The 26,447-nt window shown below is 47.0% G+C and overlaps 2 protein-coding genes across 2 annotated transcripts in view; both read right to left on the bottom strand.

Moving 5' to 3' along the window:
- Positions 1-480: 480 nt before the first annotated feature.
- Positions 481-13,037, bottom strand: ap2m1b (adaptor related protein complex 2 subunit mu 1b). Its single transcript, XM_062552894.1, has 11 exons — positions 12,867-13,037; positions 10,544-10,658; positions 8,018-8,283; positions 7,142-7,224; positions 6,530-6,665; positions 6,052-6,196; positions 3,793-3,915; positions 3,461-3,596; positions 3,113-3,210; positions 2,864-2,975; positions 481-2,715 (listed from the first exon to the last, which is right to left on the bottom strand). The coding sequence occupies exons 2-11, from the start codon at positions 10,615-10,617 to the stop codon at positions 2,581-2,583; spliced, it is 1,308 nt and encodes a 435-aa protein (XP_062408878.1). The 5' UTR covers positions 10,618-10,658; positions 12,867-13,037; the 3' UTR covers positions 481-2,580.
- Positions 13,038-13,647: 610 nt separating this feature from the next.
- The window catches only part of LOC134099869 (segment polarity protein dishevelled homolog DVL-3), a 30,269-nt gene continuing 17,469 nt past the window's right edge, over positions 13,648-26,447 (bottom strand). The window contains exons 3-15 of the mRNA XM_062552895.1: positions 24,407-24,528; positions 21,515-21,660; positions 20,470-20,605; positions 19,078-19,171; positions 18,827-18,896; positions 18,367-18,506; positions 18,168-18,244; positions 17,960-18,027; positions 17,413-17,562; positions 16,733-16,864; positions 16,381-16,548; positions 15,984-16,199; positions 13,648-15,662 (exon numbers count right to left, since the gene is read on the bottom strand). Of these exons, the coding sequence (XP_062408879.1) occupies positions 15,235-15,662; positions 15,984-16,199; positions 16,381-16,548; positions 16,733-16,864; positions 17,413-17,562; positions 17,960-18,027; positions 18,168-18,244; positions 18,367-18,506; positions 18,827-18,896; positions 19,078-19,171; positions 20,470-20,605; positions 21,515-21,660; positions 24,407-24,528 (1,947 nt within the window). The 3' untranslated portion in view covers positions 13,648-15,234. The remainder of the gene's footprint in view (positions 15,663-15,983; positions 16,200-16,380; positions 16,549-16,732; positions 16,865-17,412; positions 17,563-17,959; positions 18,028-18,167; positions 18,245-18,366; positions 18,507-18,826; positions 18,897-19,077; positions 19,172-20,469; positions 20,606-21,514; positions 21,661-24,406; positions 24,529-26,447) is intronic.

Genomic DNA, 26,447 nt, shown 5'->3' on the forward strand with positions numbered 1-26,447 from the left:
GCCCCTCATTTTGAACTTGGCAGCATGCCCGGCACTTGGCTGAACTCCAGGTGACTGCGGAACTGGAGGCCGCTTGACCCTTCGCTGTCAGTCACCCTGGGAAAGAGCCGAGAGCGAAAGGAAAGAGGGGCGGAAGGAGGGATCAAGAGAAGAATAAGCGGGACAGGAGATCCTCTTTCACGGCCTTTGAGGAACGAGAGTTTAATTAGCCATCAGTCTATCCGTCAGTCTGGCTGTCCCTCCTTTCAGTGGGCTAGTCTAATCATCCAATGACCTCAGTTTACTCGGTCTCTCAGAGATGGAATGTGCTAGGAATCCTACACACAAACGACTACAAAAACTTGCTAACCCAGCCTGCAAGGGCTGACATAAGTAAACATGAATTCTAATACATCAACTTCTTTCATACAAAGACACATATTTTTTCCATCACCATGACGCACCCAGCTTAAGTACACACACAAGTAAAGACAAGACATATACTTTGGTTACTCTTTTTTTATTATCATCTTTTTTATTGTTGGGATTAACTGGACAGCCACAAAGTTACCAATTGGAGATCAGACACTGAAGCCAATAGGAATGACCCCCCAAGAGTTACCCACCATCACTCAGGGCATAATACGAGAGGCTGAAGTCTAGTGTTTGTGACACTCTGGGACAGAGGGAATGAAAGACCAGGAATGTTATTACACAAGACGTCCTAAACTACTCAGGCTAACTGTAGTGTTATATCAGGATTAGTACTGGGAATGCAGGGCTGCCGTCGGTCCAGGGGGAGAAATCGATGGCGAGTGCAGCAGCAGCTGAGTGCCGAGCGAGCCCCCTTCCCCTTTCCAAACCCTGCTGAATATTTCAAAGGGCTGCGACACGGATGAAACCAAATTCATGATTCAGGTTTGGAGGGATGCTGGAGAGTGAGTGAGAGAGAGAGAGAGAGAGAGAGAGAGAGAGAGAGAGAGAACACCCTTTAAAACAGGGATGCTGCCCTTGGAATTTTTCAGTGCTCCTCCCCTCTTTCGCAGAGGTGCGGTTAAGTGCTGTGCCTTGTGGTCAAGTAATTTAAGAGATAAAAGTCCGAATGGACAGGTGTAAACGTGTGGTCAAAGGTCTAGGTCATCAGTGCAGAGTTTGGCGGCAACTACAGGTGCTCCTGAGGCTCACACAGTGCCAAGCTCGCCAAGGGCCAAATGAAGGTTAGTTGGAGAAAGAGGGTGTGACGGTTATACCCCTGAGAGATGTGGAGCAGGTCTTGGATCAAGGAGCTCAGCTTCACACACGCAAACACGCACACATACATAATACACACATATCTGCCCAAAGGAGACTCCTACACAACACTAAACCTGGCAGCACATACTGGCAGACAAATCCATTTTAAGCTCTGCTTGGTAGTTTACTTTTAACCTTTTCTGATATCTATAATATATAATATGTATTTAATATATTTATATACACACACACTAGAGTTTTTTTTTTGTTTGTTTTACATTTCTGTTTCCATTCGCTCTGAACATTTTGGTCACAAAGTGAAAACTGCACGTAAAAAAGAACAAACAAAAGCAAAACGATGAAACAATACCTAAAAAAGGAAAACACAGCAGAAGATCATTATCATCTGCGCCAGTAGATTTATAACATTGGCATTTAGACCTTACAGCTATCGAAAAAGCAGTGAAGAGGGGGGGCAGACTGACGAGTTAAAAAAGAGAGCGGGACATGGCATTGACACAACAAACCAACAAATAGAAAGAGGTTGTTGTACAACAAACACGATACAAAAAAACAGACATCTTACTAATATGCTCAAGTTGAGATGCGGTACAAAAATAATGACATAGAAAACAAAAAAACAAAACAAAAAAAACACTATGGCGGAATAGGGGCTTCACTTATTACAAGGTACGCCCATAAACAGACTACACACTACAGCCTAAGGTTGGATTACAACAGCATAGAGGGGGTGGGACTGGCAGGTAATGTGCTGGATACCACAGGAGCAGAAAAACCTCTCACTTACTATGCCTAGGATAAGGAAGCACGTCTTCATCACAGAGCTAAAGGAGAGGACGACGGAATGGGGGGTGGTGGTGGTGTGGGATGGGGCATCAGGGGGAATATTGGGAGTAATGGAATCGGGGACTCGTTAAGCAGGGATGGGATGTTCCGCTGTATAGAATGGCACTGGGGAACGTTCTTCATTTGATTCCTTCTTTTGTGTCCACTGCTGATGTCTCCTCTCCTCCCCTCCCCCAACACACACAACCCCTATCAGAGTATTCACTGGCTGACGCCTCCACAAGACAGGCCTGCATTTAGCTCAGAGTAACTGATGTCCGCAATACTTTCAGGAATGCTTTTTCTTTCTGTCCCTTCTCTGTTGGTCTTCAGGCAGCTCCCATGGTTAAAGGGCGATGATGAGGATGAGGAAGAGGAAGGGATACGGGAGGAAGGAGACCAGGAGAGGAAATCAATCCCGTCTGCCTTTGCCCTTACGCTCCTGTCTCTGACTTCCCATCGCCCAAAAGCCCTCCTTCCTTCCCGAGGTCGAGTCGCAGGTGGGGAGGAAGCGGCTGCCGGTTAGCAGCGCGTCTCGTAGATGCCGCTGCGTCCGATGTAGCGCACCCATTTAATGACATCGTGGTCGCTGTAGTTCAGCTTTGGCTCGAAGACCTTCAGGTAGCGCACCTTGAGCCCCGAGGGAGCGAAGGGCACCTGCAAAGTAAAATGAAAAGAAGCAAGCGTGTCAAAAATAGAGCAAAATTGCGAAGTACTGATGAACACAATGAGCACAACATAACATACAGATGAAAGTGATGGCGTGAAAAGTGTGTGTGGGGGGGGTGTAGGATGGTGAACAAACCTCAAAGTTCATGGAGATGGGAGGGCGGGCCCACTTCTTCTTGTCGTTTGTGGGCAACAGCTCAATCTCCGCACTGATCTGAGACTCCTTCATGCCAGCCATGCGCTTGATCCTGAACACAAGGGTGAGGACCAGTTAGTCTGGCACTGATCAACATCGTATGTTCAACTGGGCTGAAAACAAAAACAAACAAACAAACAAACAAACAAACAAATAAAGCACAGGTGAGGTGAAGAGGTGGCCACTTACTTCCACACGATGGCGTTCTCGCTGGCCTTGTATTTGGCCTTGCCCTTCATGCAGATGACCTGCACCCCGCTAGTGTTGAGAGGGGTGGGGATGCGCACCTAAAGGTGAGGGAGCACACAGGCAGTTTGTAAGACCAAAACGCAACACAAATGGGACTTTGAAGAGAGAGAGAAGGAGAGTGCTGTGTTGGGTCAATATAAAGATGAAAATCGGGTGCTCTTCGGAATGGACATAAATAGAATTGAAAAAACTGCGACTGTCCTGTATTTGTAAGGCATTTTGCTGTGTTTGTAAGGCAACTGGGACTTTGTCCAAGATGGCGGTGGTCTGTGGCTAAGGCCAGCTTACCTCAATCTTCTGCGCCAACAGTGAGGGTTTGAAGTTGGACTTGATCACCACTTTCACTTCCAGTTTGGTGCGACCCACCTCCCTCACCAGCGGAATCACCCGGAAAGGCAGGATGATGTCTTTAGTGGTGCGGTATCTGAGGAGAACATGAGAACATGACTAAACGATCAATTGGCTGCACACTGAAAAACAAATGAGCTGATCGTATTACACTTCAGACACACATACTGTATACACCAAGGTCACTTTGCGAGTGTGTGTGTGTGCATACGCATGCATATGTAAGTGTGTGTGTGAGAGAGAGAGAGGGAGGGAGACAAACACACACTGACCTCATGAGTTCATACTCTCCATCCGGGGGGATGAAGCTGATGCTGCGCTCCGAGTCAAACTTGCTGAGACGCACACACTGATGGAATGTGCAGTCATCGATTGCTATGGACTGCTTCCCAGTGCTTACAGGAACAACAAAAGCAGAGAAAGAGAGTGTGTGTGAAAGGGGGGCGCAGAGAGAGAGAGAGAGAGAGGGAGAGAGGGAGAGGGAGAGAGAGAGAGAGAGAGGAGATAAGACAGACAAAGAGGAGGTACACAACTAGAGGGCGAGGACAAAACCATCATTAAGGGCTTCAGTCTGAAGAAATGGATTTAGAAATCAATGGAGACTGGCTGCCGTTTGGGAGGTTAGGGAGAGAGCAACCACAATGGAAACTGTCTGGGTATCATAGTGCCAATTCTGTTGCAATTACCACATATGTACACAGAAAGGAACTCAAATCTCCTATCCGTACTGCGTGTTAGTTGTCACATACACTTTTGTTGTCTATTGGTTTCATGGTCAACAGGATGTGGCAACACAGGGATTTATGGGCAATGAATTATATAACTGAGGCATCAAACAAGCACAAGGAGCTGAACATTACATGTCTATCCTGAAATAATTCTAGATGCATGAAGTACGATGCAATGGAATCACCAGTCACGGAGTTCCAATGCATGGCAGCTTCACACACACACACACACACACGACATTGAGGACTACCATGGCCTAGGTGAGTACACTACCTGCCCCCCAGATCACTGAGGTCCAGCATAAAGAGAAGGAAGTACACAAAGAAAAACAACAAAACATCAAGACACAGACAAACAAAAAACATCATAAACAATGAAAAGAAAAGAAAGCACACAGCACTAGCTAAAGCACAGCCTGCAATAAAGGTCTACTAATCAGGCTGAAAACAAACGCATAGCGCAACAGATAATGTGATGCGATATGGATATGGGAGGCCAATACCCACACTTCCATGTACAACACAATACATCAATCTTCATCAAGAGAAAAATCAATGATATTGATCCGTAAAAAGCTGATCCTAAACAAACTGCTGGTGCTGACAACACTTACTAAACTGTATTGTGGAAATATATTTGTGATTTAGTGCCGTATAACTACATAGGCAATTAAGGCATTTAAAACACGTCAGGCAGATTTTCTGTATGTCCAGCATTCAGGAATATTACCGGACATTTTGTCTGGTCAAAAAAAAAAAAAGTCTAGCGTAATCTCTGCTACAGACACATGAAGTGCCATGCAAGGGAAGCTTATCACTACAGTTACGGAGTTCCAGAGCATGGCAGCTACACACACACACACACACACACACACACACACACACACACGACATTGAGGACTACCATGGCCTAGGTGAGTACACTACCTGCCCCCCAGATCACTGAGGTCCAGCATAAAGAGAAAGAAGTACACAAAGAAAACAACATGACACAGACAAACAAAGAACACCATAAACAATGAAGAAAAAAACAGACGCATAGCACAACAGATGAATCATGTGATGCAATATGGATATGGGAGGCCACTTCCATGTACAACACAATATATCAAACTCCATCAAGGGAAAATCAATTATATTGATTCGTTACTGACAGGAAATTAACTTTGCAAGTAGTACATGTCTGCTCTGTCTACTCTCCTGAGTACTGAAGGCATTTTACACCGAAAATACAGTGGACTGACAAATACAGTCTGCACAGTGGAAAGAGAAACTGTGTGATATGTTGATCTATAAATCCAGGAATGTGTCAATAACTAGAAGTGCCTGACATGGAGTTTCACATAATCTCAGCTCCCAAGTATGTGTTCAGGTTCCCTACACATAACATATTATTTCAATAAAACAAATGTTCTACATTCTTATGATCATTTCGGGACTTTTAAGAAATGTTTAAAGAATCTGTTCACCTTGCGTTTTATTAATTAATTCTCTTAAAGAGTTATGGTTTGTATGTTTATGGTTTTTGATGAAAACTTCATTGTTGATTTGAAACTGCTGTTGCTATTATAACAATTATGCTTAAAATAGGCTCTTCAACTTTATTTGAAACTTCATTTTACTACTTAATTACGTACTGTTTATATACTTTAAGTCGCTTGGGACAAAAGCGTCTGCCAATCACCACAACAAACAGTGCTACTCACTCATACAGAGTAGGAATACATTCTCTCTATCACCACTACTTTCTTCATGTAGTTAGGATGTGTATCGGTATGTGCTTGGCTATCAGTCCTAACTCACCTCTTGCCCGCTTCGTCGGTGGTGCCTCCTTTGCCCTGCTTGTCGATGACAATCTTGTCGTTCATGCCGAACTTGCACTCGGGCATGCCACTAAGGTAGCTCTTCATGACCACGCGGCCGGACACGTGCGCGCTCAGGACCTGACCTGAGAACAGCCGAGGGGAGACGAAAGGTCAGAGGTTACAAAGGCAAGTCACAGAAACGGATTCTGTGAGGTCACGCTGCGTGTACACAAGCAAGTTCTATCCAAAGACTTTGGTTTCCCACAGAAGAAATTGGGAAGGGATCCATATTTGTAGTCTTTACATGTTCAAGCAGTTTCGGGTGAAAATCAGGTGTAGACTTTGGTGAATTCTCCCTATGAGGTCACTGTAATCCATTCATATGAAAAGTGAACTCTCCCCAGCTGGTGGGAATGAATCACATCATCATTATCAAGCAAATTAACTCCTTTACTGCACAGGGAATGGGGCGTTACCTTGAGGTGACATGAGCAGATTGACGCTCTCCAGAACGTCCAGGAAGAGCTCATTGCGTCGGTACTTGATACCCTCCCGCCTCCAGCCGATCTGTCCAGTCACCTGGCTGGTAATCTGGGACTGCTCTTCCTTCGTCTGCACGGGAGGGGAGGGGAGGGGGGCACAAGTCTCATTACAGCAACTTCTTGAACAATGCATAATGTTTGATGAAATGGACAAAGGCGTCTGCCAAAGAGCATAACCGTAAATGAATGAATGTATACCATTGTAACAATTGCCGATATATACTTACGTGATGCTGTACCGAAGAACATCAACAGGAAGGAGAGAAACAGCACCACAGTGCACCATGGAACATGAGGAAGAAGAGAACAGAAAGTCACGACTATGAAGTAGGTAATGCAGTTACAGCCCCCTGATCTCATTTATCTGCCAGACTTGACTGCAACACCTGCGGCAGCTCTGAAACTCAATTACAGCCCACCTCCAGTCTGGCTAAACTCGGACTGCCTAGGCTGGAACACCAGACCATACAACACATGCCACAACGAGAGACCCTGTCAGGGGTAAGACATCGGTGTCCGTGTATGAGGGTGCTGTGGGGTACCCACCGCGCTCTTAATGCCCTGCTGGGTGATGAAGGTCTTCAGGGCTCCAGTCTCAGAGTTCTGGGGGTATCCAAAGTCCAGGATCTCTGCAACGAGAGGAGAAGATTAGGGAGGGAGGCCTTCAGAACATGCCCACACTTGAGATAAAATACACAAGAATATAAACCATTTATTCAGTATTAATTTGTTCCCAAAATTACTGCTGATATTACTGCTGATAAGAGTATAATCTATCATCAGAGACCAATTCCTTATAGTTTTCCACCTATGGTATATGCACATTGCACAGGCTTTCTGCAATGGCTTTGTACACTGCCTATTCATACTTTGGATGAGGTGAGAATGTGAGGAGTCTGTGGAAAAAAAAAAGAAGAGTCTGCGTGGTCCATCAGCAGCGTGTAGGAGGTGTGCGACTGCGCGGTATTTTCTTTAGGTTTTGATTTTCTCATCTCATCGGCCATAAAAATCAAAACCTAAAAAAACCACCGCACAGCGGAAAATTCCACCGACGCAGTCTTCTGGGAGAACAGCAGCATGTTGATGCGAAGACCTGCCGCCTGGGCTGTGAACAAAATCGGCTATGTCCGACAACCTACAGGAACAACACGCTCAGCGGAAAACAAGCAGTCATCTGCTGTAGATAGACGCTGTGTTTTACTGTCAGCAATGTAATAACAATACAACATCACCACTGTCATTTGGTAGGCGCTTTCTAAACGGCCAAGGTCACAGATGAGCTGGCAGACAAATTCTGATATTCCAACAGTTTGTTCTCTCACACTTGAAAGAACTGATGCATTCCTTCATTTATTTTCTGTGTTTCTTACATTCACTGATTGATTATTTTCTTTCACTAAAAATGAGCGTTGGAGTGTTTACCGTCCAGCAGCTCGTAGATCAGTACAAAGTTGTTCTTGATGTTCTCCTCGCTGATCTTGCCGAAGTAGGCGGTCATGACGTCGCACATCTTGTAGAGGAACTCGAACACCATGGCGGCGTTGACGTTCTGCTTGGTGACGGCCGCCAGCCAGATGTTGGAGCGCTTGACGTGGAAGAAGCTGGTGCGGGCGATGTTGTTGACGGGCGAGCGCACCTGCTGCCGGGCGTGGATCACGTTCACGCGGAACGCGTCCACTGCATTACGCCTGCGGACAGAGCACACAACGAGATGCAAGTAAGAGAGAGCACACAACGAGATGCAAGTAAGAGAGAGCACACAACGAGATGCAAGTAAGAGAGAGCACACAACGAGATGCAAGTAAGAGCACCCAAAAGTCTAATAAAGTGAGAAGATAGATTGGGCTCGAAGACAATAAGGGTGCTTTCACAGCTGGCTCGTATGGAACAGTTAAATCAGGATGTAAAGTGCTTTCCCCTAAAGATCGCCTGTTTTGGTATAACTGAAAACAGCAATTACACTCGTTTTCAGAGAAAGACCACCTAGAGAAGTTCCAAGAGGACTTTAGAGTGGCATGTGGTGTATGGAACGTCTGTCAAAATCAAAAGCAACATCTGACCATGACAATGTGATAGCAATTTAAAAACGCCTGGAGGGTGGATTAAGTCTTGTTCCGCTCTAAATGTTGTGACACAAACCTAGAGACAATGACAATGTGCCAATGACATTTGCATTGAAATGAAAACGCCCTAAGAGGAACAATATCGCAGAGGAATAAGATGACACAGCAGGAAGATTAGAAGGAAGAGGAAAAGAGAAGAGTGAGTGTTCTTATTCACACAGACACCAATCAAGCGTAACTGTGGTATGCCATCATGGTGGACACCTTAAAACTGGTTTTAGGGAGGAATGGAGTGGGGCGAAATGTGAAAGATCAACAGTACGTTATTGAATGACGGGGGGGGAAGCACGGAGTTTTTATCAGGTTAGACCCTGGTCCCACCCTCGAAATCACCAGCCCACGCCCCTAACTGCTTGTCTAACCTACGAACTTTTGCCCCCTCTGATATGAGGAACAAAATCACCACCTCGAATGGATCTGATCTGAGCTAGTGCTGAAGGGTGTGGGGCCCTGGACTGTGGATTCTTGAACTGTGAATGACAGACTGAGTCATTGCAAAATCATTTTTTGGACCTCATCATTGGAAATTGTTGCTTTACACGCCAAACCCATCACAACATGGGGTTTCATTTTCAGGCGTCAAGCTTTTTTCTTTTCTTGGCCTCCTCTTTATAAGAGAAACGCACCAGCTCAAATGAGGAACCGAGCACTGCATAGTCAGTCAACACAGCCACCTTTGTCAGCAGAGCTGTGATACAGCAAGTCAAATGAAGCCCCTGCCAGGTTTCTTCTTCTCCTCTTCCATCTATACTCCGTTCATCCCCTTTCCCCATCCCCCTCCTCTATGCTCGACTCCAAGCTCAGTGCACTATAGTGACTCACTCCGATGAGCAATACATTCATGCCCAACACAAACACAGACACATATACACACACACACACACACACACACACACACACACACACAAACACACACACACACACCCTTTCCACCAACACATACATACATACGCTCACTCTTCCTCACACATATTCACAATCATACCACACCACACCACACCACACCACACACAAACAGCTCTGGCTCTGTGTCAGCTGCAGCAGTGGCACAGGGGTTTGGAGTGATGGTAGCCATGACAACGCCGCTTCTAACGGCTCTCCGTGGTTATCAAAGTCTTCCCTGGTGTCCTGAGAGCGGTGGGGCTGGGTCATTTCACAGACTCACTCCCTTCGCCCTTGTCCTCCCCCTCTCTGGGGAAGGGAGGGACACAACTGCCCTCTCGATGTCTCCTCATCAGATTGGAGAAGGTCACAGCGTGTGGAATGGTAATACATCACAATAAAACAAGTAGTCAAGTGCCTCCAGCATTACCATAGTGCTGTGCACCGACACAAAACAGGGGGGGGCATGGGGTCAGAGTTGTGCACAGGACACATTGCAGTCAGCATGCTGCTGATGGACTGTGGGCTTAGTAAGGGGGAGAGGGAGGCAGACCAAAAGGCACGGCACAACACAGTTTAACGATTTCTACATGGGCCAAATTAAGAGATGGACAAGAGAGCGGGGGAGTGGAAGGGGGGTGAGAACCAAAGGACAGAAAACACAAATGAGGAAGGACACACACACACTACAAACACAAACAGATCAAGAATGAGGACAAACATGACCTGAGAAGGGCAGGAAAGGAAGTAGCAGCATACTTCCTGTTACTTTACAAAGAATACGGCCCAATCAGGAACCAGCCCAACAAAGCCAAGGAAAACACTGAGGTCAATCACACACACTTTGGCAAAGACTGTGTGGATGAAGAAATCGGGGCTCAAAAAAATGAGAGAAAGGGTAATAAAAACCATCCCCAATTCCATCCTCCAGCCAACCACTCACCCTATGTCATCTCGGTAGACACGGGAGATCAACACCTCCCCCTTGTGGTTGTAGATGAACAGTCCTCCAATCATGGTGGCAAATGTTTAGTCTTCATGCAACATGATGAAAACAACTGCAAAGAGAAGACAGACAGACCCATTAGTTACCAAATTACCAAACAAACAAACAAACAAACAAACAAAAACACACACACAATACACAAAAAGAGCATTCATTACTACATTCTTACAGGTGTTATTTGCTAGACTACTTTGTGAATGCACAGCCAACTGTTCTGCCACTCAGTGTACAGGGTACAGAATGGAGGATGTCAGTGAGGCAGTGGCACAGACAGAAGATCAACACCAGACCCGTATCCATTATTAGCACCAGAGGAACACCCTGGAGTTCATCCCACAACGGCCTCCACTAATCCCAGCCACTCTCACTCACTCAAGGAACGTCTAAAAATACTCTGATGATACGATTACAGCAGGGACCCGTCACCCGACAGGGCCGAAACTCAACAGCAGCACGCCACACTCAGATTAGGACCATTGCCTTGGTGAATGGATTTCATTGGTCATATCTTCAAAAACATGTTGGGGGGAGGGGGGGAGACATCCGCAAGGGCCTTGAATGACGGAACTGGGATTTTACATCCAATCCTAGCTAAATCCTTAGATGCATACGGTGAACTAACTAGCAAACCACATCCATCCGGTTGACACTCCCTGCCTGAGCTCACAGCCAGTGTTATGCCAACAGCAGCCACTCTGACTGCATCTCGAGACTGGAGGCTGAATGTAGCAGAGTTTAAAGACTTTGATGCATGCATTTTGCCTGGAGGAAAGCATGGGTACACTCCCTGGGACCACTCAGTCAATATAGTATGTTACTTCTTCTTAATCACCTAATATTACTACTTGCACAATTTCACCTTTCGCATGATTTTACGTTGACAACGTTGGCATGGAGCCATCTCACACAACCTAACCCTTTGATCAAAGAGATTGGCCAACAGCTGTAAGCACTGACAAGTGTAAATAGCCCCAAAGTCCCTAAAACAGGGTTGCAATAATGTCCACTATAGATGCACAAAATATTTTCGTTGACAGAATTGTTATGAGCTCTTGCACAGATGAGCTACGTCAGGGTGTTTTAGATAACCACTGCTAACTGTTAACTAGACAGCTAATGTGTGATTATCTATCCATTGGCATGTAACGTTATTGCCATATAGCTAGTCACCTTGCCATCTAACGTCAAGTTACTCATAACCTGTTCAAATCAATTCATTCAACTAGAGAACTGGGGGAAATGCCACAAATCGTTTGCTGCGAGCTGAGATGTAGTTTTCATTCACGGAAGGAGATTATGATGAAGACGGGAAACGCAGTGTGATTTATTTTTTAAAACCTCACTAATCTGACGTTTCTGTAGAAAGCTCTCGTTGGCATATATGTATGAAGAAAGCAGTAGGCTAAACTGACGTTAGCAATTAACGTCAGGTTAGCATTAGTTGCTACCGACACACCTGAGTGAAATATCGATGTATTATCAATAGCAGACAACTACATTGGCAAACGAGGATAAATGAAATACTACGATTGAAGATGAACAAAATATAAACGCATGGAAACAACACACGACCATCGACAAAATTTGCCGTCAAGCGTCCAACATGTCTGCCGTCCTAAAGCACGGACAAGCCCACTGCGACGATATCGTCGCCAGCTAGCCGTCACGTAGCTTAACCTAGCCGAATGCTGACAGTGCGTGGTATGAAGAAATAAAAATGCCACAGCTGATTTGGTCTAAACACCTCCAGACTGAAACAGAAAGCTCTTACACAAGTTAATGAATGTCAATTTACTAGCAGGTGAATAAACTTGGCCAGGACCAAAATGTCTGCCTGACCGGAAAACTATCTTTAACGTTCACATTATTAGCTGTCGGCAAAGCTAGCATTACTGTTGGCGTTCACTCTGATTCTATTTTTCCCCTCTACATTGCAAATAAAATGACGACATAATATGACTCGACTCTTAGTCGGTTAGCAAGTCAAATTTAAAACTAACAAGTAGGCGTAATTTACTGTAAGACTTAAGGCTTTAAAGAGAATCCAACGAATATTCTGCTCCAAAATTGTCTCAATGACAAATTACCTCGCTAGCCAGCCTCAGCAAGTGAGACAGTCAGCTAGCTAGCTAGAATTGGCTTACTGGCTAGCAGTGCCATTAGCCAGCCTACTGGATGATTTGAATATTTTGTCACGACTGATTCGTCCGCTCTTTCAGCAGTACATCCAAAGCGACGAGTCCGTCAACAAAATCCGTACCTATGTTTCTCTCACACCCTCTCTAAGGGCCGTTGTCTTTCACCAGATGCGAAGTCTATTCCCCAGGAATCTCCAATCGCTCAGAAGATGCTCCCCACCTTGCTTTGTCTTACGGTCAGTTTGTCATCTGCCCTTATTCAAGATGTCGACCGCTCCCTCCTTCCTTCGAAGGCTCTCTGTCAGCTGACTCGACGCGATGACGTGACAGCGAGTACAGAAGTGCACAGGCTCTCTTTCTCACACACACACAAACTGGAGTTCAGCAATGCATTAGAATTTTCTATGAACTCTTTTTTTGTTTAAAAAGGTGCCTATAGTGTTTGAATCTCTGCCGTGTCCAATTAAGTAGCCTATGCCAGTATTCAGTTGTGACATTTTTTGTTATAAACCAGTCAGTGGTTTCATAAAGACTAAATATGATCAGTCGTAGGCTAGCCTACATGAAATGAGCTGTTTGTGTTCTCTCTGACTATGCCTACTTATTCCTAGAGTATTGTGTACTATAGTGGATCAATTTCTTTTGTTTGTTATTGCATTTTACCTATCAAAAATGTTTAATGCACTTAAGCGCAGAGCCACACATCACATGTACCTTTACACATAAAACCTGCCCCACTCTAGGCCCATGCAGTGTTTCCATGCAGGGCAGTAAACATCCCCTATGTAGCCTACACAGACACACATAAGGCTTCTGTGATGTTTTGCGAGCACATAGTGTATAATCTATAGGACCACTGTAACAAATAAAATCACAGACAAACTACCAAGTTTAGGCAATAAAACTATGTTTATAAATAAAAACAATTTCTTGTTTGTTGTTCTCATAAAACAGTGTACAGTGAGTATTAAATTGAACCATTTGTCACTATACATTATCAGTTTCTAATAAATTGAAAACTTGTGATAAATGTATTTCAAAGGAAAAGGGAGGGCTTACAGAAGGAGAATGAGATGTTAGGCTGTATAGCATACAAAATGTAGATGTTAATGCAACACGATAAATTATATCTTTCATCTGAAGTGCTCTGGGAGGAGAGGAGAGAGAGATGGTGTCAGCCATGCAATCACATAACTGGAGGTAACAGCCAGTCACTGGGATTGTGCAGTTGCATCTCTAGGCTAATGTGAGGTGCCTCTTTAGTAGAGTTCCCCTTCCAGTTTTCTGATTGGCTGGTAACTTCCCCAGACATGACATCACAGCTCCCGTTACCATGGGAACTAAAGCAGACGATTTGGATTTTGGAGACGGTCTGCATTTTAAGAGCACAAGACATGTTAAGCCTTATTAAGTACCTTCAATACCCTTGCATCTAACAAGATGACACTAGGCCTATACTTCATTGTGTACATTGCTGTCTGTTACAAGGCAGATAAGAATTGCATACTGAGGATCCTTTGATATGATTTCTGAATAATGTCTGTGTCCTTGCGTTGTTTGAATTCCAAAACAAAACAACAAAAAAAGAAGCAAAACAAGAGAGGCAGATATAAAACACATCTTCAGCGTTCTTCATGTTAGTGTCTTCTCTTTCCAGACGTCTGACAGAGATCCAGAGCTTCGTTTGGACACGTTCAGAAATGGAGGGACCATTTCTGTTCTTGTTCTTTCCTGTTCTTTCCTTCAAGCCTCCCACTCTATACCACTCTATCGACTTCAGCATTTCCATGTGACAAAACGACAGATGAGACAACCGCTCATGGGGAGAGCAACAGGAGGACAGGAAAAGAAACACAAAGGAAACAGAGGGTTAGGGGTGAGGAGGGGGGGGGGGGGTCCTTTTACCTCTCATTCAGCCCCAGCCACTCACATTCAACTGCAACCACTCCTTTAACCAAAGCAGAAGGGAACAGGGATTTAAAAAAAGAGTTTTTTTCTTTTTGAGGGAAGGCAAGAAAGAGCACTGCATCTTCTTCACTGAAGAAAGTATGAGACACTCGACAGGAGGGACAGGCAGGAGAGAGCGACAACACAGGACACACAATCACTATGTCTCTTTCTCTCACAGACAGACAGACAGACAGACAGACAAGCAGGCAGGCAGGCAGGCAGGCAGGCAGACACACACACACACACGCACACACACACACACGCACACACACAAACACACACACACACACACACACACACACACACACACACACACACACACACACACACACACACACACGCACACACGCACACACACACAGAGAGACTACTACACACATACAACACAATCACTCTCTGTCCCTCTAAATCCCTCCCCCGTTGTCCTTCATCTCTACTTTCCTTGGGGGAGAGGGTGGGTGACAGTGTCCTGAATGCCTGAATGTGCGAGATTCAGCCTTTAGGGTTTCACTTGTCGCTGCCGCCGCCGCCGCCCATAGGTCACATGACGTCCACGAAGAACTCGCTGGGGTTTCCCATGGCCATGCGGAAGGACTGGCGCGAGCCTGTGAGTTCGGGGGGCACCGAGGCCAGGTCGCGGCCCGGGGGGGAGCCGGGCGGTGCCATGGGGACGGGGATGGGAGTCTGTGGCTGCGGGGGCAGCCCAGGCGGCCCGTAGGCCACCGCCGAGTGTGTGCTGCGCAGGCTGTGGGTGCTGTGCACACTGCGCTCACTGGGGGGCGCCGACGAGCGTTCACTGGGGGCTTTCTCTCGCCGCAGCTCCGTCTCACTGCCACTCCCTGCTGACTTGGAGTCCCCTCCGCCGCCGCCGCTGCCGACACCACCACCACCACCACCACCGACGCTGCCTCCTCCTGCTGCAGCTTCCTTCTTACCGGCACTGCGGTTTGAGCCACTACTGCGACTCCCTGAGGGAGGATAGATAAGGAGAGAGAGAAGGAGTGAGAGAGGGAGGCAGAGAGGGAGGCAGAGAGACAGAAAGAGAGGGGTGACAGAATGTGAGTGGGCAGTAGCGAAAGAGAGAGCGAGAAGAGAGAGAGAGAGAGAAAAAAAATTAATCAGAGGGGTGATAAGAGGGAGTGAGCAGTACCACTACTTCCACAGCAAAACTACACCACAGAGCATCTGGGTCTGGATTAAGGCCTGTACTGTATGTGTCTCTGTGTGTATGTGTGGGTAGGCAGTTTCTGTGTGCAGTCAACCTGTTATGGTCTCTAGTGACATCTCACCTTCGCTGTGCTGGCTGCCTGCACTGCCAGCGCCGCCGGTGAGGTTGCTGGGCGGCTCGTGCACGGGGTGGGGATTGTAGGGGTGAGGGACGGGGTACTGGTAGGGGAACGCAAGGGGCCACGGGGCCGCTCCTGGATGGGGCAGAGGGGCAAGGGTATCCTGATCGGACGCTCCGCTAGAGCCATCGTGGTCGTGCAAGGAGAGGTTGGCCATGTCTGCGAGAGAGGCACGTCATTCAGGGGAAGAGAGAGGAAGTGGGTGGGAAAATGAAGTTACCAACAAAACAAGGCCACAAAGCAAGTTACATTTTGGTTTACAGAAACAGGGATGATGATTACATCATGCGAAAGAAATAAGGTACAGGAGAGAGCTAAGAAAAGGAGACCAAAGACTTACTGCCACACAAGTCGCCGAAGATGTAGTAGCACTGCTCAGAGAAGGTGATCTTGTTGACTGTGTGGCGGATGTAGCCGGCCTTCAGGAGGTTGCTGGCGTACTTCCGTGCCTCTCGGCGATCCGTGAAGCCCTCGATGTGATGATATAACCAGTCGACCACGTCCGAACCTGTAGAGTAAGAGCGGGGGCAGTCATAACACCGTCTTGGGAATATCTGGACTAATTTTACCCAATTTGTAGGGAACCCAATGTGGTAATTTCTCAAAAGTAATGTACCTTGACATAGACAGATAAAGAAGTCATTCATAGTGTATGGATATAGATGTCTAATAGAGAAACTGCAGCAGGTTACCTATGAAGGCGTTGGGGATGGTGATCTTCAACCACATCCTGTCCCGCACCTCCAGACCCGACTCAGGGGACGCCATTGCCTTGGCAACCATCCCCATGTCGCTATGAATGGACAGGTGGAAGTCGTCGAACCCTGCGGGGGTAGAATGGTGAATGTTTGGTCAGAGATGGAGGAGAACTTGGACCCGTTCAGTAAAGCCGTGATGTGCAGGCAGTCCAGGGCTGGGAGAGCAGGAACAAAGAGGCCCTTTTCAGATTGCTGTGTTGTGCTTGTGGGTCTTGCCAAGTAAAAGGTAGCAGAGGGCTTATGCAAATCTTGACAGGGCTAGGAGGATTTGAATAAAACTAATTTCACTTCTTACAAATTGCTTTTCCCAGCGCTTGTGACATTTAGGTGTTAGTAGATTTTGCAGAGATCCATACTTCACAGAAAGAGCACGCCCTCTGCCCCTGAGGCCAATCATTGCCACTTTGATTGCCAATGTGAGCAATGTGATTGGCAGACATGACTACAGTAACAACAACAATAACAATAACACAGCAATGAGAAATGGACACACAAATGGAGCACGGAAAGCAAGGAAGAGCAGGAAATGACATCATCCTCAGCAAGCAATGCCGTGAAGCAGGTGCCGAGGGGCACTGGGAGCGGCGAGGCAGGGAAGGGGGGGACACACTTACGCTCGGTCTCTGGAATGGAGCTGGTGATGGAGGAGCTTGTGGAGGTGATTGTGCTCATGGAAGGGCTCATACCGTACACCGGATACGCCCCCGTCAGTGCCGCCGTGTGGGACACCCACGCAGCCGGGTCTATGGGACGGATCGGCTCACCTACAGAAGTGTGGGGGGGTGGGGGTGGGGCATGAGGCAAGGTCAGGTAAGCTACTGGCTGTCTGCTGGCTGATTCAATTAACAACTTGCTGATTTGATCAGGTGTTAGGCATGAATCGATATACGCCAGGATGGAAGATACCTAGGGTCAGATCACCTGTAAGCAAACCGTCAAAGCAAAAACACAAAAACTCAAAGAAAACTGAAGCTGCTATGTAAAAATTCAAAAAGAGAATTCAAATACAACTCCTTCTTGAAAATCAGGTTAGATATCCTTCAAGGAAACTGCTTCACATATATGTAGGTGTATGTCTATAATTGCTGTATTGGAATCTCGCTAATCTTACAAATGTAAAGTATATACAGTGAACTTTTGTATGTGTGTATAAGCACTCACCTCTGGGCAGGGTGAAGCAGCCTCGAGGATTGGGATCCCAGCATTTGGCTACAGTTAGAATTATAGGACTGTGGACAAGAAGAGCAGGTTATTTCAACCATAAGGTAATCTCTTGTCACCTATGTCTGGTTAGACTAACTATATACTGTATGTGAGTGTGTGTGTGTGTGTGTGTGTGTGTGTGTGTGTGTGTGTGTGTGTGTCTTACCCTGGTTTGTGCACTATCTCCCGCAGCACCCTCACTGCATCGTCATTGCTCATGTTCTCAAAGTTAATGTCATTCACCTTTAGACAAAAATAGATAATTAGGACGGAATGCAGACATCATTTGAGAGAGAGATTTATGTCAAGGCTGCTTCAGGCACAGACTGACATACAGTCACACACACACACACACACACACACACCTGGAGCAGCATATCACCAGGCTCTATCCTCCCGTCGGCTGCCACTGCTCCACCCTTCATGATGGAGCCGATGTAGATGCCTCCATCCCCCCTCTCGTTGCTCTGGCCCACAATACTGATGCCCAGGAAGTTGTACTTCTCTGCAGGGACAGAGGGAGGGAAGCATTAGGGGAACGATGGAGGGATGATGGGACAGGGTGGATGGAAGGAGGGAAGGAAGAATTACAATGTGAAAGAAAGAGGGAGAGGGACAGAGGAAAGAGGACACAAGAACGTGGATGAGAGAAAGAAAAAGAAAGAAAGAAAGAAAGAAAGAAAGAATGACAGAGTGTGTGTGTAGCTCAGAGGTACATGTACATAAGAACATATCAACACATTCATAGTTTGTACTGTAGGCAATCAGGGGTGTATCAGCAGGTCACAGAAAACACACACACACACACATATATATATTACTCACCCATGTTTAACGTGACAGTGATGATGTTCAGTGACATGGTGGAGTCTGTGATACTGCTGAACGATGATGACTGAAGAACAGAGAGAGAACAGGGAGGGAGAACAGAGAGAACGAGAGAGAGAGAGACAGAAAGAGAGAGAGAAAGACAGACCGACATGAGCGCACACACTTAAAGCCATTAATATAAGACAGGAGACTAAGAGTGGTTGCTTGAGTGTTCGTGTGTGTGTCTGTGTATGTTTACATCTCACCCTCTCCATTCGTGGTGCCTTTGGTTTCCGTCGGCGACGGCGATGTCGTCTCATCAGTCTTGAGGATGTGCTCTGCTCTGTCGAGCTACTGAACCTGGGTCAGAGTGATGACATCACAGCCATGACGTAATCGCCTTAAAGGCCATACTCTTGAGGTATTATGCTTTACTGTCCACACACAATGCATACTGGACTGGGATTGGCTCAAGGACATCACGTGATATCTCTGAACCAATCCCAGCAGAGTATGCAGTGCATTCATCGAAAGGAGGAAAATATCTTTTGTGTCGGTTTTGTAGAGCATGTGATTGGAGAGTGCTTTGGTGAGCTGTGATATATAGGATAAGATGTGTATGCAGTACGAACATCTATACTATGAATTAATGTATATCTGTGGAACTCACAGAGCCTTATCAATGATTTTTGTGCTTAATACTTCTGAATCTAGTACATTGTGTGATTCAATTTATTTCTAAGGGAACGTTGATATATTCTATGATGATATACTCAACATGGAATACATATAGATTACATATGGAATGAATTCGCAAATGACCCTACACCAGAGGTTGATATGATTTATTTATGTGAACAATATATTGTGTGACAATTGTGTGACTAATTAATAGACATTTTATCGGTATCGGTATTGTCACACAATAGCATATTATGCTTTCAGCATTGAAAAATGTCAATGATGCTATTGAAAGTAACCACAGCAAGCAGAACTACTCATTAAAAGCTTTTTTAATGCACTTCTAAGACAGCAGCTTGCCTGTCACTCCCTGTACATCAATGGCTGGGCTAACGCTGGTATGGGGCCAGATCAGAGAGCCCTTCATCTGTTAGAGCAGGTGGGCATGGGGGCTGTGGGTGCTGAGGGTGTACGTGAGTATCGTCTTTAATCAGAGCGTCCGTGTGAAGGTGCATGTGTGTGCATAGGTGCACTCTGCTATTCACAGTCTGTATATCTACTTAAGTGTGGAAGAATGTAAGAGACTGGATGTGCATCTCCTTTATGTGGACCTACAGTATGTGTGCGTGTATGTGTATACTGTATGTATATGTGTGTGTGTGTGTGTGTGTGTGTGTGTGTGTGTGTGTGTGTATATATCTCTCTCTGTGTGTGTGTGTGTGTGTGTGTGTGTGTGTGTGTGTGTGTGTGTGTGTGTGTGTGTGTGTGTGTGTGTGTGTGTGTGTGTGGATGTGTGGATGTGTGTGTGTGTGTGTGTGTGTGTGTGTGTGGATGTGTGTGTGTGTGTGTGTGTGTGTGTGTGTATGTGTGTGTGTGTGTGTGTGTGTGTGTGTCTGTGTGCGTGTGTGTAAGTCTGTGGGTGTGTGTGTGAGTGTATGTGTGCGCCATCTATGATCTGTGTATGTTTATGAGCTCACCTGCTGGCGGAGTCGTCTTCCTCCGAGTCGAAGAAGCTGGTGGTGTCCAGCTCGCTGCTCATGAGGGTCGAGGAGCTGTCGTAGCCGGCCAGCTCCGGTCGGCGCTCCGGACGAGAGTGGCCATTCAGCCTCCCGCCTGTAGGGGGTGCCACCACAGAGTCAGAGGACTGCACATGTCTAGGCACTGGTTTACAAATGACAGGCACGGACCTCAAAAGATATCAATATATTCAATAGAGATTACAGGCACCGCATTGACTCATCTCTGCAACTGGTGATGGTGAAGCTACCTGGTTGGTTAATGTCTCTCTAACACAGTGTATAGGCTACCTAGTGCCACAGGGTAAACATGGCAGTACATGTACTAATATGAACCACTGTTATCACATTAAATCGCAATTGAGAGGAATTTAATCTTTAAATCCAAAATGAATCCCTTCATGACTCCAAAAGATCTCCAAACCCGAACTGACCCACTCTAAGCCAGAAGAACCAAGAATAACGTCCGATCTCTAATTATGGACATATGTCCGGTCAATCCAGACGGTCCTCTGGGTAGCTTTTAAAGCTTGTGAAACTAAGTCCTCTGCTTAAAAGCCCTCGCTATGAGAGTAATCCCTGTCTGAAAAGTGCCGTCATTTGACATTTTGCTTGATGTGAGTTTTTGAGGTCTCCCGGCGTCCTCTCATTCAATCTGTCCTTCATACATTTTTAAGTGGCTGTGGGCTACACCCTGTGCACACTGCTGAGAGCGGGAACATCTCCTTGAAGCACTTCTCAGCGCATCCTCATGCCCACCTATCAGCTCAGCTCCCACTGTAACCTAATAGGATGACTCAGCCTCACTTAACCCACACACTGCATCCGACTGAATTCTCCCCTTAAACTAAACTCAGTCTGATAGCCTAACGTGTGCATCTTTTTTTGCATGGGCACTCTTTGGCATGAGAACATTCTGTTTTAAACAGAAATTCTGGCTTGTAGGCTTCGTGAAGGAAGGAGCGTCACGTGACTGTGAGCCGTAACGGCCGGCGGGCAAACGCACCGTGGTCGTGCGTGTCTTTCCTCCGCGGTCTCTCCCTCTCTCTGTCTCTCTCCCGCTCGCCGCGGTCTCTCTCTCGCCGCGGAGGCGCTGCGGAATCTGTCTCCGTGTCGTTGTCGAGGTTGTCCTGGCTGCCTGCAGCGTTCGCACTGCCAGGGGGGGAGAGACGGAGGGAAGGGAGGAATGATGAAAGAAAAGATGAAATGGAACGAAGGAGGGAGACAGGAGGAGTTGGAGAGAAGAAAGATCAGTCGAGAGTAATATCGCCGCAGTCTTACGACACACACACACACACACACACACACACACACACACATTCAAACACAAACACACATAAATACACACACACACACACACACACACACACACACACACACACACACACACACACACACACAAACAGTTGCTTCTCACCAACAGATGTCTGATTAGGCCCAAAAGGCATATCTGCTACTGAGGCAGTCTTTCTCTGGGACCCCTGCTGTTTAAATGTCAAGTGCTGCTTTCTGAACATCAGTAAGTTTTAATGTCAGCTATCCCAGAGCACCCTGGAAGCGAGACAATATGTGTGAGCATGCATTTGTGTGTGTGTGTGTGTGTGTGTGTGTGTGTGTGTGTGTGTTTGTGATTCTCTGTACAGTATGTGAGTGTGTGAGTGTGTGTGTGTGTGTACACATTTGTGTGACTGCGAGAATGACGTTTTTGTGAAATTTTATTGCATGCATACTGCACTACTGTGTGTGTGTGTGTGTGTGTGTGTGTGTGTGTGTGTGTGTGTGTGTGTTTGTACTGCTGATGCTGACTTGTCTATGTGCTCCCGGGCATGACCAGCAGGGGGAGCCCTGAGGCTGACTCATCTCCCCCTCCTCCCCTCTGTTTCTGTCATCCTGCCCACGCTGCTGTTTCCACTGATTTAATAATTAACCTGCGCTAGCAGGGGCTGGAACAGGAAACCAGCCGACACAGACAGGAAGTGCCATCAGGACAAACACACGCAGCCACAAACACATGCTCACACACAGATAACCTGGCAGCCAGGGGAATAGGACACAATTGAACTTTCTTGTATGTGGATGGCATGGAATTATGTCTCTCTCTTTCTCTCTCTCTCTCACACTCTCTCACACTCACACTCACACTCACACACACACATTCAGTGAGACTGGCACAAACACAACCACACACAACCACACAAACACACACACACACACACACACGTACACACACACACACATACACACACACACACACACACACACAGAGTAACTCTCCCTTTTCCGGTGCCCCTCCACTCTCTCTCCCTGACTGTCTGTGTTTTTGTCCTTTTTTCAAGGCCACTTTCACACCCCGGCTGTAGCAGGGCACTTAAGCGGAGTCGATGGCGGGGGCTGGGAGTTATTGATCCGCATTGACCAGCCAGTCGGCCCGGATAATCAGGCCAGCTGATTTGATTTATAAGCCCCTTTCACATTCAGAAACGATACATTAGCGTTTAAGAAATAGCGGGTTCAGGGGATTTCGCAATGTGAAAGGTAGACGTGTTCTGGTCCCGGGGTTGTCTGAAGCCGGTTTCAGAGGCGAGTTATGGGAGGCGTTGCCTAGCAGCACGTCACACGCAATTTGGGAGTGAACAATGACGTTAAGCATGCCTTGGACGTCGGAGATAAACTGATAAACACAACTGTCATGCTAGTTCTACGTGGTTTAGCTTCCAAATGATGGCGGGCCACTTGTTATGTTATTTGAATGCCAAATGAGGTCCTTTTGTCTGTCGAAGTCATATTTCAGTGTGCTGAGTCCTGAACAACTTCTGCTCTGACAGTTAGCTCGTTGGCTAGTTAGCTATCATTAGGCAAACTTTCTAAAAAGACGCAGCAGACGGTTTTGGTAACCTAGCAACAATAAACACTTGACCGAAGTGCTGAGAAAAGGAGATTCAGGGCACTCTCAGCATAAAAAACGTGATTGTTGGACACACATATATCTATGGACACAGCAGCTAAAGTTATCCTAGTCTCTTGTGTGTTTCCTGTATTTTAACCTCCTGCCTGGCCAAATACGTCATCAGTCACACACCCCTAATAGCGGGGTTGACCTCTGTTCCTTTCATATTCAACACGGCTCGGCTCTGATACTACCCCCCGAGACGGGTTGGATTGCCGAGGCGGGTTGACTCCCCACCCCGTGTCGTCAATGTGAAAGGAACAGCCTTAACGTTAAATTCGGCTGATTTAGCGTTAAATTCGGTGAATGTGAAAGGGGCTATAGGCTGCGGGGGCCCGGCGGTTCAGCGGGAAGGGCACAGCCTCACACTCACACCTGCAGTCTCCATTACAGCGATTGACTTTCCGGCATTTTCCGTGCGGCGCCCCCCCGCCAGTGCGAGAGGCTCTGTCGTATAAAAAAGACAAGGGTGATGGAAGGGATCGTGCTCCCATAGGAGAATGATTCCAGGGGCAGTGTGCTGGCTGTGTGTGTGTGTGTGTGTGTGTGTGTGTGTGCGTGTGTGTGCGTGTGTGTGTGTGTGTGTGTGTGTGTGTGTGTCTGCGTGTGTGTGTCTGTCTGTCTGTGTGTCTGTCTGTCTGTGTGTGAGGAGAGAGATTCCTGTTGGGGCGGTGTGACTGGGCAGTGTTCAGACTGGGTGAGTGGGCGCGTGATTTACAAACTGGCACTCTTCCACTTTGTTCCAGTACATTGCAAATGCGGCTGTTACTAGGCAAACACACACATACACATACACACAAACACACACTCACACACTCTCACACTCACACATGCACAAACAGGTACTGGCAAACACAAAAGGAGAGACAGATATACACAGACACACACACATAGACATAAATACACTCCCACACACACACACACACACACACAGCTGTGGTGTGTACTGACTGGAAGGAGGGTGGTCTGGAGTCTCCGATGCCCCCTGTCCTCTCCAGGGGGGGCGGCAGCTCGGCTTGACTGTCTGCACACACTGAGCCTCCATCTGAGTGGGAACCGTCTGCAGACACCAGCTGGAGAGAGAGAGAGAGAGAGAGAGAGAGAGATTTAACATTTCTGAGCGCTTAATATCACGTTAATAGAATAATAATCACAGGGGCAAAAAGAGGAAACAGTGGGTCTGAAAGGAGAAAAAGATGGAAATAAAGACACAGCAGGAGAGAGGAATGAGAGTGAGAGAGAAAGAGAGAGAGAGAGAGAGAGAGAGAGAAAGAGAGAGAGAAAGAGAGAGAGAGAGAGAGAGAGAGTGTACACAAGTCTAGGGCAAGAATGAGGAAATCCAAAGACGAGAGAGACAGAGTGTGCTAAGATTAGTTCTAACTGTACATAATGCTCAAAAAGTCCATAATTTACAATGTGCTGGTCTCCTTAATGCGAAACAGATGGAGTTAGATGGAGTGCTAAAGAAGTGAGAGAGAGATAGAGAGATAGAGAAGAGAGAGAGATAGAGAGAGAGAAACAAAAAGAGAGAGAGAGGAAGAGAGAGATGGGAAATAGCTTGAGAGTTGAATAGATAAATCAGAGATGTAATAGCCTCTGGAATGATGAGCATTAGCGAGGGCTGGCGGGTTAACGGCGTGGCGGTGTGAATGGGCTCATTGACATGGACCGGACGGACAAACAGAGGGGCTCTCATTCCTGGCGTCCGCTGCCAACACCACACAACACCCTCTCCCACACACACACACACACACACACACCTCCGCCTCTCCTCCCAGATAAAACTCCTGCCCCAGGGAACGCGCGTGTGTCTACCCATCCATTCGGAGGTCCTTCCATCCATCCTTGAACACCCCCCACCACCACCCCTCTTTCCCCCAAAACAACAGCATTCTCCCCGCCGGCGGTCCCAGCAGCCTCCACACCCCATCTGATTGAATCTTCTCGTTAGGGGACATTAGGAGATATTTCAGGAGTGTTTTTGTGAGCGCCCTGTGACTCCAGTTAGTTAATCCAATCATCTGGATGAGTGTGGGCCACTGTTCAGGGTCCACATGCCTGTTAATTCTACAATGGACCAGACAAGGGGGATGTGGGAGAGTGTGTGTGTGTGTGTGTGTGTGTGTGTGTGTGTGTGTGGGGTGGGGGTGGGGGGCAGAGGGGTAGCCGAAGCCTGAAGGTGCGCTGTGGGATAAAAACCAGTAGGGGTCTCCTCTTGTTTGGCATGGCAGGGGGGTGAATGTGTGCATGTGTGCGTGTGTGAGTATGTGTGTATATACGCCCACGCATGTGTGTGTATGTGTGTGTGTGCGAGCATGTGTGTATTTTGTGAGTGTGTTTGTGGGGGGTTTCGGAAAAACTCCCGATACGGCCGCCTCGGCAGCCGACCACAGCCACCGTGGCACGTTCGCCGCCGCGGAGGCAGACAGAGCTGGACGGAGCAGGAAGGAGCGCGGCGTTCTGGGGACGAGGCGAGAGTGCACCGAGAGGACACGCATAGCTCTCTAACCATGGGCCTCTCTAGCCACGCTCTTTCCATCTCTCTCTCTCTCTTTCTGTCTCTTTCTCTCCATCTTTCTGTTTTTCTCTATCCCTCTTTCTGTTTCTCTGTCCCTCTTTCCATCCCTCTCTCTCTCCCTCTTTCCATCTCTCACTGTTTCTACCTCTCACCATCTCTCTCTCTCTCCACCTCTGCCTTTCCCCCAGACCTCTACTCCAACCCTTCTCTGTTTCTACCTTTCCATCTCTCCCCATCTCATTCTCTTCCCTTTCTCATTTTTGCCTCCTGCCATTCGCCTTTGCACCCCTTTCTCTCTCTCTTTCTCTTTCTTCTCTCCATCTTTTCATCTTTCACCATCTCTCTCTCTCTCCCTCTCTCCTCTTGGCAGTCTGGTTGGAGAGGGTCAGTGAGATCGGCGGGGAGTTAAAGAGCACACCTTCTGTTTCTCCTCACACCACTGATTACAAGGACGGGGGCAGGGACAGGGTCCAG

Source organism: Sardina pilchardus, chromosome 13, assembly GCF_963854185.1.
Source record: "Sardina pilchardus chromosome 13, fSarPil1.1, whole genome shotgun sequence".
In the NCBI taxonomy this organism is placed as follows: Eukaryota; Metazoa; Chordata; class Actinopteri; order Clupeiformes; family Clupeidae; genus Sardina; species Sardina pilchardus.